The sequence below is a fragment of the Balaenoptera physalus genome (genome assembly GCF_965194825.1).
Source record: "Balaenoptera physalus genome assembly, chromosome: 17".
NCBI lineage: Eukaryota > Metazoa > Chordata > Mammalia > Artiodactyla > Balaenopteridae > Balaenoptera > Balaenoptera physalus.
In genome coordinates, this window is record NC_138895.1 from 30,193,082 (window position 1) to 30,206,270 (window position 13,189).

General features: G+C 35.7%; 1 protein-coding gene across 1 annotated transcript in view; it reads right to left on the reverse strand.

The window, feature by feature from the left end:
- Positions 1 to 13,189, reverse strand: part of CNGB3 (cyclic nucleotide gated channel subunit beta 3) — a 161,999-nt gene that overhangs the window by 32,695 nt on the left and 116,115 nt on the right. Inside the window, 2 exon segments of the mRNA XM_082434062.1 lie at positions 311 to 394; positions 11,458 to 11,555. Of these exon segments, the coding sequence (XP_082290188.1) occupies positions 311 to 394; positions 11,458 to 11,555 (182 nt within the window).

Here is a 13,189-nt window from a genome sequence, read left to right on the forward strand (position 1 = left end):
CTTCTGTAACTTTTCCCTCCACCTTAAGTATTTGGAATTAATGGGGTGTGACAATTGATGATTTACATTTACAAAAAGCAACTTTTCAGATCACCCACACTTATATCCTATAAGTAATGAAATCCATATTGTCTTGTTCCATTTTGAACTCTGAGAGCACATTATAGTTTTACAGAATTGTATCTCATGATTATTTCCATACTATGGAATTCACCCTGGACAAATTTTGTTTAAACTGTTCTCTTGACTTATGTCTGAACTCCTCAGATGTATTTATTAGTCATGCATTAGAAAAATAGCATGAACTCACCTTTTTGCAGACAAAGTCACCAGGTAAATAGACAATGGATTTCAATCTTAGCAACATGTCATAAATCATCTGTGTATCACAACCCTAAAGAAAAAATAATAGAGAAAAATAATTCTCATAGACACAGCTAAAAGGCCAATATTCCAATTGATTTTAAAATGCAATGGAAATAAACAGTAATAGATGTTGTCTGTGTTAACATTAAAATATTGGTTGCCGGTGGATATGGACTTGATGTTGTCTGTGTTAACATTAAAATATTGGTTGCCGGTGGATATGGACTTGTCTTGACCCAAAATTTAGAAAAAAAAATACCTATGATATGATGGCTAGAATTTAGAGCCTGGTCAGATATATTCAGGTTTTAATCCTGTTTCCACTACTTATTGCTATGTTTCTATGTATCTCATGCCCTCATTTTCTTAATCTGTTAAATGGGGGTGAAAATGTTACTAATCTCATAATGGTAAAATTTTACTCATATAAAACTTAACATGATGCTTAGTAAATGATAGGTATTAAAATTATGGTAATATAAGTGAATGATTATTAATATATTAACACTGACAGATAAAAATCTTTGCTGAATATTTTTCTTTTTAATAACATCTTTCATACTATTGTTAGATATTATTATTTAACTTTGCAAGCTTGTATGTTTTTCTTCCCCAACTTAATTGTCATCTTCTTAAAGGCAGCATAACTGTACATGAGACATACAAAAACAATATCTGTTAAACGAATGACTGTTCATATCCACTTCAATAGTGTAAGAAACAAATTTGATTTGTTAGAAAATGTGTCTATATTTGTGTTCTGTCTAAATAATTGTAATTTATCTATATGATAGGTTAAAGAAAAATCTGTAAATGCTTCAAAAATCTCACTTTACATAGCAATTTTGAATCTTCTGCTTTCATCAAATATTTTTATTTTTTCCTCTCAGAGCTGTTAACATGTAGCAGCTTTCCTTTTGTCTGTCCCTTAAGGGAAATTATTATTTTGCAGAGAACTAATCCTAATCAGTAGCAGAGGAAGGAGGCGGAAAAGCAAAGGACCTACCCCCAGTTTGTGGATTGGCTAATCATTCCTTTAGCAATCACAGGTTTCCATAATGATTTTAGTAGCAAACACTTGACCTAGATCCATACGAAATTTAAACCTTGGGGTTGCTTGACTGATAAGGAGAGTTAATGATTTATGATTGAAGTATTTTCAAGTAGCCATGGGTGAGAAGCATTCAGATGAACTTGAAGTTAGAATTTTAAAAATTTATTTGAGCAACTATAGTTTTTGGTTCTCTCAGATAGAAAGAAAGGCAAAAGCCAACAGGAATACCTTCTTAATACAGTCCAACAAATATTCATGAAAGCTGCTATGAGCAAGGCTTTCAACAATGCCCTTGGTGCAATCAGAGATGACAGAGAGTAAGTCTAGTTGGGATAAGGTTTTAAGTAAACAGAAAAGCTGTAATTTGTGGTAAAAGTTAATCATATCATAAGTTATCCCAGGTAAGTATCCATAAAACTTTTAAGAGGTGGGGCTTTTACTTCCATCTTGGTGTGGGGATGAGAGAGAGGGGAAGCATCAAGAAGGTGCTCGTGTGGGTGACACAATTTGAGTCATTTGAAGATGAGTATGATTTGTATCTGCAAAGATGCACAAAGGTCCTTTTAGGCATAGTGAAATGTACATTTTCTTTCCTTGTCATGTATTTGTTTTGTGCAAAGTATATAATTTTTATTTATATTTATTTTATCCCTACCATGTCTCATAGGTTATCATATTTGCTAAGGCAAATGACAAAGATTAATTTCCTTCGAAAAATTGTTATTTTGTTTTTAGTAAAAATTCTCTAAATATATGGCTCATGTGCCCTACTTCTTTTAATGCTGTCATTGATTCACAGTAATTTCATTTCAGAAACTGGTGTTCTGATCACTCAGAACTCTCTTAGGAAAAAACACAAACTTTGGCTTGATTTTAAGATTCCACCCACTAAAGAAAGTTAGTGTCCTTGATATTTCAGAGAAAATTCATTAGAAATATATTTGGAAGTTCTTAAGCTTAAACATATCTAGAATATCATTGCAATGAAGGTAACTCTCAATCATTCATATCCATGGAGAATATAGCATTATAAATGATCAGAAAGAGAAGATTAAAAAAAAACCCCACTTACATTTACTTTCACAAGCACAGTTTGATTTTTTCGGCATTAAATTTTAATTATAATTTGTAGGCCAAAATAAAGTTTTCATTCCTTGAACAATTCCTGCTGGAATGAACTTTAATGAAAATTCCCAACTGTATTAAATTGTATTCATAGGAATTACTAATGATTTTAAATGCTGTTTTCCTATGGCAATAATTCCATAAATGTACAAAGATGTGAGTGGCAGTATTATTTTCAGTACTGAAAAAACTGGAAACAACAAAATGGCAATCTGTGGACAGGTAAAAATATTGACGATTTGAAGGTTGCAATACCATAAAGTGGTTAAAATCAATAAATCAGTTCTCTCTCTCTCTAGATGTGATTGAATTCAACAAATAATGTGGTCTGCTCAAAAGCAAGCTATAGAATATATTCATTATGACTCCAACTATGAAAAAATCTGTACAAAATAATACTACCTGTCATTGATGTTTATATAGATAAAAAGTAAAATAAAAATGAGGATTGGAAGGATATGCTTAAAATCATCTTAGTGGCCACCTCTGAGGAGGGAGAAAGGAGAATAGAACTGGCAAGAAGAATTGATGAGACTTCAACTTTTATTAATATTAATAAAAATAAAGTAAAGCACACATCCCAAGATTGTCTGTAGGAACAAAATCCTCTTTGAGAAGGAACACATTTCATCTTTTTTCTTCTATCTTTCAGGTTAGCTCACTGGCAGAAAGCACTATAAAGAGACCCAATTAATGGAAGTGTTGGACCAAATTAGGAGATAAGCCTTAAAATAGATTGACAAACAATTAGTACTTTCCTCAGTAGAAATGCCCAAATACTTACATGGAGAGCTGTTAGCTTATGGCTTGGATTTCCTCAGAGAAAAACATTTAAACCATTATAAATATGAGTTTTTATCAATGTACTTGCATAGAATATGTATTAACCATGTAAGCAGAACATAACAGTTGTATGTAATAAAAAAATTACAATTTAAGCTTCATCAACTAAGTGATTCTTTCCCCTAATGATTTCTTTGTGGACAGGTGCCACCAGCCTTGGGGCAGCTGTGATTTATGACTAGATCCTTCCTTTCTGTATTTTGGCTTAGTGAAATCAAGTTTGCCTTATGAAGTCATTATGTTTTATGATGTATTTGAGAACAATTATCCCCTCCCTCCCCCCAAAATGACTATTTTCTTGAGATACAGTGTGCTCCATTATCGTATGATAAAAAAGAATTACATCCTAGAGCTAGCATTTTTTTCTTTATAATGCAGCTCCATTTCCTTTATAGAAGTAATTAGGAAAACTTCTGATTCACAGAAAGTCAGAGCACAGTCATTGTTTCATAAATGTTCCTTTTTTTTGTAAAGTGAGAGTACCTGTGTAAATGTCAATATTAACATTGTATTAACACAACATTTGTATTACATTTTATTTTCTTATTTTCATCTGTTTAATTCTTTCATCCTCCCTGTGATGCTTGGCATTAATTAATATATTGTTAACACTCTCGGTTTTTAGATGAGGGAACAGAGGCTCAGGCAGTCTATTGACTATTTCACTAAGGTCACACATGCAAGAGGTGTCAGAGGAAGAGACTCATCTGTGTGTGTGTGTGTGTGTGTGTGTGTGTGTTTGATCTACATTCTGAGCAACTTAAGGGCAAGATTTGTATATTAGTTGCTTCCATATGCCCAGGGTCTTGCCAGGGCATGGGGCATGCCAGGCACTAAATAAATATGGCCTGATGTATAGAATGAAATTATTAGAAATTATTCCATTTTCAACAATGGGAAATTCAGTGCTGTATAAAAACTGTGTTACAGATTTGAATAAGGCTTCTGGAGATTTGAATGAAGTTGGGAGAAATTTTATTTTTATTTAAAACATAACCTATACTTTAGATGATGGTTGCTATACCCAGGAAGTTCTTTTAATACTTGCAAGCTCTGAACGCAATTGTAAAGTTGGTAAAATTTACCTTTGGATGTTTACTTTCTCAGTCCTGAAGGATTTCTTCATTTCTAGGCTCATTCATCCTTAAGTTCTTCGAAAAAGAACTTAAGATATTATCAGTAATATATAACTCACTGTAACTTTAAGTCACCCTCAAGTATAAACAGTCTTCAGGGCTCTTCTCAGCTCAGCCTTGTTTATTATAAAAGGACATGCTTTGTCCCATCTTAAACTCCATTCCCACTACGCAAGTGATGGGTAATATGTCTAGGGCAGGAATTCTGAATCCAGTTACCCATGCTAAAGTCAAATGTGATAAATAATTTTCAAGGTACTATGATGTCATAACTTATTGAATTCTAAGTGATATCAGACCCAACCTTATGCTTAACGTTTGCAAACACAAGTAAAGTCATCTCCATCAAGCTTTCCTGAGAACTGACAGTAATTCTATTTCTCTAGGAGCCTCAGTATCACATAGTCAAAGTGAGAAGTCACAAGTTGGATGAAGCCCTGAGGATGAATCTAATCCATCTTCCTATGATCAAGCACGGCTACACACTGATTTTACCTGTGTGAAGACTCCCCTGTGACTGAATCAGTTTTATTTCTCAGTAATAGTAGCAATAATAACAATATAACTTACTATATCTGAGATATTGAGATAAACACTTTATATGTTTTGAGTCACTGAATTATCACAGAACAGCTAAGGATGTCATCTTATTTATATAGAATTTCCCCACACTTCTGGGAGGCAGTGGAGAGCAGGGACTATATGCGTGTAGTATCTGGGGTACCCCACTAGTGCTTTGGACAGAGTAACTGCTCAGCATGTGTAGTTGAATGGAGTTCCCCTGGGTTATAAGTTTATTGTTCAAAATACTTTAAAAAGTCTAGCCACAATATTATGTTTACCACCAGGGTTAAAAATAAAGTTAAAAATGAAATGTAGTAAGCCTCCCTGTAATGCTCTGATTTCAGGCCCTTGGGAGGAAATATGTGATTAGGATGTCACTGCCAGGGGATCCTTGTGTGAGGGGAAGAAATAATTTTGCCATTCTCATTTCATTCCTGGCTCAGTCTGCCACTCACATACAAAATTCTTTCTCCACATATTTCCTATCACTGAAGTCACAGCCTTTCCAGGCTCTACTTGCCATATAATGACAATGAGTCACAGATCCCAGTGAGGTGTCCTGTTTGGGATGGGTTCTCCATTTTTACTAAAGCAGCGTATTGTGCTTTCCTTGACAGACTGGTGGTACCAACATTCCCATTTTGGTGTCTTTCCTTTCCTACCATTAAGCAGGGCGCTCTTTTTCAGTTTCTAAAGGCTGCAATTTAAATTCTAGACACTAGGTGGCGGAACAGAACTTTTATTAAATTTTCTCCTATTTCTGGTAATTTAGTGGTAGAGGCAAAATGTGACTTCCCTAGCATTTAATTTGATAAAACATATTTAAAAATCAACATAAAAATAATAAATCATCAGAAATGAGGGGAAATTGCCCAACCTCATAGAAATGAATCACTCCTTATTAGGTTAATACTTGAGCTTGGGCTGGAAAAACACGCAATCTGAAAGGAAGAGAATTATTTTTGTGAAAAAATTTTAAAAATGACTATTCATCTCTAAGCTCTTTAGAAACTCTGATCACCCCATGTAGAAGCAGCAGGTCTTACTAATTAACCATAGTTGAATGAAGCAAAGTTTTAGTGAAATTCTGTGACTTTAATTCTACCTGCTTTGTTTAAGAGGGAGAAAAAAACACGTGAGATTCAAGGTCTTTTCTTAGTAGGAGAATAGCAAAGTGTGTGTGAATTTAGATATCTGGTGTGAAACTAACTGGCATGCCAAGTCTAAGTCTGTGAAAACCACCAAAGTATGGCCTTGAGCTTACATTGTTTTTTGACTCTAGGGAAAATTCTCAGCGTCTTATCACTTATCCAGACAGGGCTGGTGGAGAACTGAAAGGTGGCTTCACTGAGTGGTTAAGATTGTAGACTGTAGCATAAGAAAAATCAGTGCTCAAACCCAGTCCCATTGCTTCTAGCTCTTTGGCCTCAGTCAGGTAAGTAGTTTGTACTTTCCGGAAAATGGGCGTGGGGGGGGTGGTCATAAACCTTTTCTCAGAGGCTTGCTGTGAGAATTAATTGACAGAAGGTAACAAAGAAGAAAACACAGTGTAGCACACAATGAGAGCTCAGTAAATAGTAGCTATTAGTTTTGAGAAGATACATGTATCAATTTTAAAATTTGGGAGACTTCCTTGGTGGTCCAGTGGTTAGGACTTGGCACTTTCACTGCCGTCGCCCTGCGTTCAATCCCTGGTCAGGGAATTAAGATCCTAAAAGTCATAGAGTGCGGCCAAAAAAAAAAAGAGAAAAAAAAAAATTGGGCTTAGCAACAGCTTGGTTTCTTTGTCAATTATATTCCATACAGCTTGACAATGTTTGGGGGCTGTACTGGTTAACTTTATGTGTCAACTTGGCTAGGCCATGGTACTCAGATATTTGGTCAAATACAAGTCTAAATCTCATTGTGAAGGTATTTTTTAGTTAAGATTAACATTTAAATCAGTAGACTTTCAGTAAAGCAGGGTACGCTCCATTATGTGGGTCAGCCTCATCCAATCAGTTGAAGGCCTTAAGAGAAAAAAGTCTGAAGTTCCCTGAGGAAGAGGGAATTCTGCTTCTAGACTGTCTTTGGACTTGAGCTGCAACATTAACACTTCCCAGGTTCTCCAACATGCTGACCTGTCCTGAAGGTTTTAGACCTGTCAGTCCTCATGATTGCATGAGACATTCTTTAAAATAAATCCCTCTCTCTCTCTCTCTCTCTCTCTCTCTCTATATATATATATATATATATACACACACACACACATATCTCACTGATTCTGTTTCTCTGGAGTACCCTGACTAATACAGGGGCCATGTGAGCATTGGGTATATAGCAAGGTATATGGTGACAATACTGGGGATGAAGGATCATGGACAGTATGGACCTCCTTCATGTAACCTTGTCCATATTATAATTTGTGATACTCCAGCATTACTTACATTACTTTTGTTAAAGCATTAGGATACTCACTGTTCCACTAATATATAAACAAGTTTCACAAGGCTAAAAGGAAAGAAGTATAAGCACATTGTCTTTTTTGGAGTTTTAAAAATTGAATACAATGCACAATTAAAGTTACAGACATATTTCTGGAAAAACTGAAGCAAGTTTATTTAGCATAGAATTATTATCTGGTGCTGCATTGCAAACAAATTCTACTATATCTGTATCCCTTCACAAATTTACAAAATGGAGAAAAGTCCTTGTGAAATTTTTGACTGAAGGTCCAAGATATAAACTTAAAATATTCTTTAGGACATCTTAAACTAGGTATTTGTGAGTTAAATGATTTTCAAGTACCTTTAATTTATCCTAATCCTGAAGATTGGAAAGACACAAAACATGCCTGCTAGCCTCCAATCATGGTGTCAGATCTCTCTGTCTCTGTCTCTCTGTCTCTGTCTCTTTTTTCTGTCTCTTCCTCTCTCTCTTCCTGCCTGCCTGCCTTTTAAAGATATGGAAGATTCATTTTCAGGGAGAATTCAAGATATGGAGGCTCTCAGCAGTTGAGTCACCCTTCTTTATTATCCCTGGATATTCTGATCTCTTCAAAGTTTCCCCATTTTTTGTCTTTATAAAACTGAAATCTGTGCTGTCAGTTTCCTCCTTTCCAGCTTCCTTGGCCTATAGGATTGGGCCCACACACTATAGCCTGGCTTCACTTGACCTTTCTAGATTCATCTTTTGTTGTCACCCCATGCTTTGGTCCTAATGAGTGATAATGAGGCTCCTGCCCAGGAGCCTCCCCCTTTTCACTCTGAAGCTTCCTGGGCATCCTCTGGGCACACACGCTCCGAAGGTTTCCGCCTTTGTGCCTCAGCCCCTTGAGGCCATAGATGGCTCTCAGTGAATGGTGACTGAATCAGAAGCAACACGAGTCAACTGGGTATAATTTATGAGGTAAGCATATAAGATCCCTAGTCAGCGTATTTCCTCCCTAAGAAAATAACAGATTTGTACAAACCACTAAGACTGTCTTAGCAAGATTTAGAAAAGAAATAAATTTAGAAAGCTTCCATACCTGCTTATTTTCTACTTCATTTGGCTTTAGGTAAAAAAATAATTTTTTCATTTAACAGAAATATAAATGGAAATGGTTTCTTTCTGGAAGGAGCTACATCTTTAATGGAAACGTCAGGAAAGAATGAATCTATGTATGTACGTTAGCAACATGTGAAGGTTTAACATTTTTTTCTCAATCAGATGCTGCTGATTTTATGGATTTCCAAAAATATATGTAAAAACAAAGGAAAAAACTCTGAGGCTGAAAACTGATAACTTCCTAGATCAGAGATAATCCCATAAAAGTCACTGGTATATAATTTAAAGCTTTTGTTTTCTTTAAAATATAGCTGGTTCTCACTTATTCTCATTTATTCTCAATTAAGCTAGTCCTTAAGTTGTAAAAAGTTTTATAGCATTTAAAAATACTGTTAATTTAGCCTTGTGGCTTTCATACCTTTTTTGACCATAACTTATAGTAACAAAGACATTTACATTGTGCCCAGTACACACATAGATATGTATATGTGTATTAAAAAAATAAATAACTGAAACAAAAATTTTGTAATACAATGCTTACCCTTACTTATGTGTGAGGCACTCTGATATTTTCTTGTCTATTTTATATGCTGTTTGTGACCCATTTAATTGAATTCATGATCCCTAAATGAATTGCAAGCTGCAGCTTGAAAACCATTTATCTAGATGAACCTGTTAACCAAGGTAGAAATCCCTTTCCCAGTCTCCCTGGTGGAAGATCAGAAAACTGTTTGAATACATTCCGTGGTGCTTCTCCCTCACCAGAGATTCCACTGTGGCACTCGCACTAGAAATTGGGAACCACTTTCCAATTAGGAAACTACGTTCCTATAATCTCCAGGAATTGACCCCAGGGCATCCTCCCTCCCATCCCCTCTCTTCCTTCCTAAGGCCGTTTAGGACACTGTATGGTAACCTAACATCGAGGGTGACTCTGCCTAACCATTTTACCATACAGCGTTTGCTTCTTCATCTTGCCCAAAATGGTATCGATTACGTATTTTCAAGGCATATCTTTCTGTCTGGGTTACATAACAGGGGATAATATCTAGTCCCTAGCTTAAAATCCATCAATATGTTGATTTGCCCAAATTTATGGCTCCAGCTTGGACCTCTCCCTTAAACTCAGATTTATTTATCAAACTGCCTACATGACATTCCATCTGAAGTCTAACTCTCACCTCAAACCAACACATCCAAAAACAGTCTATTTCTACCCTCCTCACCCTACACTTACTCTAAAATTTCCTATTTTGCAAATGGTATCTTTGTTCTTCCTGTTCCTCAGCTTAAATCCTGAATCATCCTTCATTTCTGTCTCTCTCTCCCTTCACAAAATCAAACAGCAAAAACTGTGGGCTCTTCCTTTGAATACATCCAATGTTCGGCCACTTTTTAACTCTGCTCCTACTATTCTGGGTCTGATCACCATCATCCTTATAGACGTCTATAGATGTTATCCCTCTTTGGCCTCCCTGACTTCCATATTTGCGTCCATGGTCTACTCTCCACAGAGTAGGAAAAAATCCCTTTCAAACAGATCTCAAGTAGATCATCTTCTGCTCAAGACCTTTAGTGGGTTTTGCATCTCAGAGTACAATCCAAATTTTATGCTACAGCCTCCAAAGCCCTACATTAACTTGCCCCCTGACTCATCCTTCCTGTTTTTACTTTCCTCTGACTACTCTTGCTTTACATCACTTTGCCTTTGCTCCAGCCTCCCAGATCAGGGCTTCATCTTGTCCATCCTCCTGTAATATTCCCTCTCTGTCCATCCCTCCTTTCCCACTCCCAATATCTGCATGGCTCACTCCCTTGCATCCTGCAGTCCTCTGCCCAGATGCTCAACTGCACTTCATTAGAGCAGACCTTTCATGCCCAGTACCTCCCTCATCCTCTTTAATCTGTTTAATTTTGTTCATAGCATTATCACCTTCACACATATTATATATTTATTTTTCATTCCTGTCTTTTGGAATTTAAGCCCCATGTGTGCAAGTATTTGTTTTTAGAAGTTGAATTCCTAGTGGCTAAAATGGTGCCTGGAACATAGTAGGAACTTAATAAATGTTCATTGAATGAATTAATTAAATAGATGAATCAGTGAATGCCACACACAGAATAAGTGTTAGGTGAGAAAAACTTCCATATAGTATAATGCATTGAGAAGAGGGCAGAAAATTAAAAACATTCAAAACATTAAAATGTTCTTTGCTATACATTTTTTCTTTTAAAAAAACCCTCTAAATTTGAATTTGGCCATGTAAAAGATCTAAATCCTAAGCATTTGTATTGGAGACATGATTAGGCATGATTCTCTGACTGTCAGGCCAATCCAGAGCTAATCTGGGACCTGATTTGCCATGCATTGCCAACGCGTATTCGTAAATGGGAGATGACATGTGTAGTAGCAAAGACATAGAGCTGTAGAATTTAATTATATTTAAATTAATGCAAGAAGACCTTGAAGAACTCTTCTTCTTTGACACCAGTTAGGAGAGAGAGGCTTCTAAAGAACAAGTCATCTGCTGAAGAGAGAGCCATAGTTTATTTGACTCTAATTTCACATAAATTCTCCAGATTATTTTGATGTTGTAAACATAAAGGCAAAAAAACAATAAATGCTGTATTCAGCAAGAGCTTTTTTTGTTTGTTTGTTTGTTTTTTTTTCAATAAGAATAATAGTTTATTTTATATCAGAAACAATGGAGGACAGATGACAGGGAGACAATATAGTGTAAATGCTCAAAGAACAAATTATCAACCAAGAATTCATCAAGAGCTTTGATTTTTACAGAGAAATTGATATGGTGCCTTCCTATAAATTGAAAAAACACTTGCCTTGAACAAGTCGACTTTGCTGATGATGCTGAAGTTCACATCAATGGTGAGAGCTAACTGCATTGTAGTTGGCAGTGTCTCAAGTAGGTTGGATTCATCTTCATAAAGATAAACACATCAATCCATAAAGGAGAATAATTAAGGAAAAAACATCAAAGTTCAAGGACAATTAAAAAAATAAAGGAAACAAAATGTCAACTCTTTTTATAAACAGCTGCATCACAGTCTATATTTTCATTGCTTCTGTTGGACGTACATACTTCTCATAATAGCACTATTACTTTCATGAAAGAAAAGAAGTATTTTCAATATTGGTAACATAATAGTTCTGAATAATTCCAGAATTTTTTGTTTGCTGAAATTTTAAAGCTTAGTGATGATGGGACAAAGGCTAGCAAACAAACTGGGATGGGAAAAGGATCTAGTTCCTATCTTCTGATTCTGCAGACAGCCCTAACATCCTAAGGATGGCAAAGAATAATGAATACCGTGTAGCTTACAGAGTTCTGTCATGATCTTATTGGACCCTCATGACAACCCTAAAGATAAGTATTCTTATTTCTACTTTCCGGAAAGAAGAAACAAAAGGGGAACTGAAACTCAGAGAGGCTGTAAGTGACTTACTCATCTGTGCATAAGTGGTGGGTGGCTGAGCTGGGAATGGAATCTAAAGAAGAAATCTGTTAAGTGAGTAAATTCAAATTATTGTTATTTACTTACTTATTAACTCAATGTAGTATGTGAATACATTAAAGATTTTTCTACATGTGAATTAAATGATGGGCCTTCAGGCTGATAAAATGGTCCATGAATAAAACTGCCCATTTTTAGTCTACAGTATATTATGGGTTTCTGAGAGCTGATTACTTGTGATGTTTTCTTGCATCCATTTAGAAAAGAAAAAAATTTCTATACTATATCCTTATTTTGATTCCAACATTGATTCTAAATATGAAAATCTTTTCTATAAAAACACAGCTCCTTGTTTCCAAGGGCTGTTTGTCTCTAGTTCCTTCCTAAATGAAGGAGTTGGAGCAGTGTCCACAGGGAGAGAGGGAAAGAGCCTGTTACTGCCCCTCTTCCTCCTCTTCCTCTCTGCTTGAGATGCCCGCAGGAATAACTGTGTGTGTTTAAGAAAAAAGTTTGTTGTTTTTGTTATTTAGATTCAGGAAGAGGTTCTAAACCTGTGGTTGGAACCTCTTAAGACTGGCAGAAAGGAGAAGATAAGGTCCTACCATCAACAACCAGTGATTCTTATCTGCTTCTAAGAAACTTTGTGTTTTTTTGTTTGTTTTGTTTTTTTTCTAAATTTTATTTTATTTATTTTTTTATACAGCAGGTTCTTATTAGTTATCCATTTTATACATATTAGTGTATATATGTCAATCCCAATCTCCCAATTCATCACACCACCACCACCAGCGCCCTGCTACTTTCCCCCCTTGGTGTCCATACGTTTGTTCTCTACAGCTGTGTCTCAGTTTCTGCCCTGCAAACTGGTTCATCTGTACCATTTTTCTAGGTTCCACATACATGCATTAATATACGATATTTGTTTTTCTCTTTCTGACTTATTTCACTCTGTATGAGTCTCTAGATCCATCCACGTCTCAACAAATGACTCAATTTCGTTCCTTTTTATGGCTGAGTAATATTCCATTGTATATACGTACCACAACTTCTTTATCCATTCATCTGTCGATGGGCATTTAGGTTGCTTCCATGACCTGGC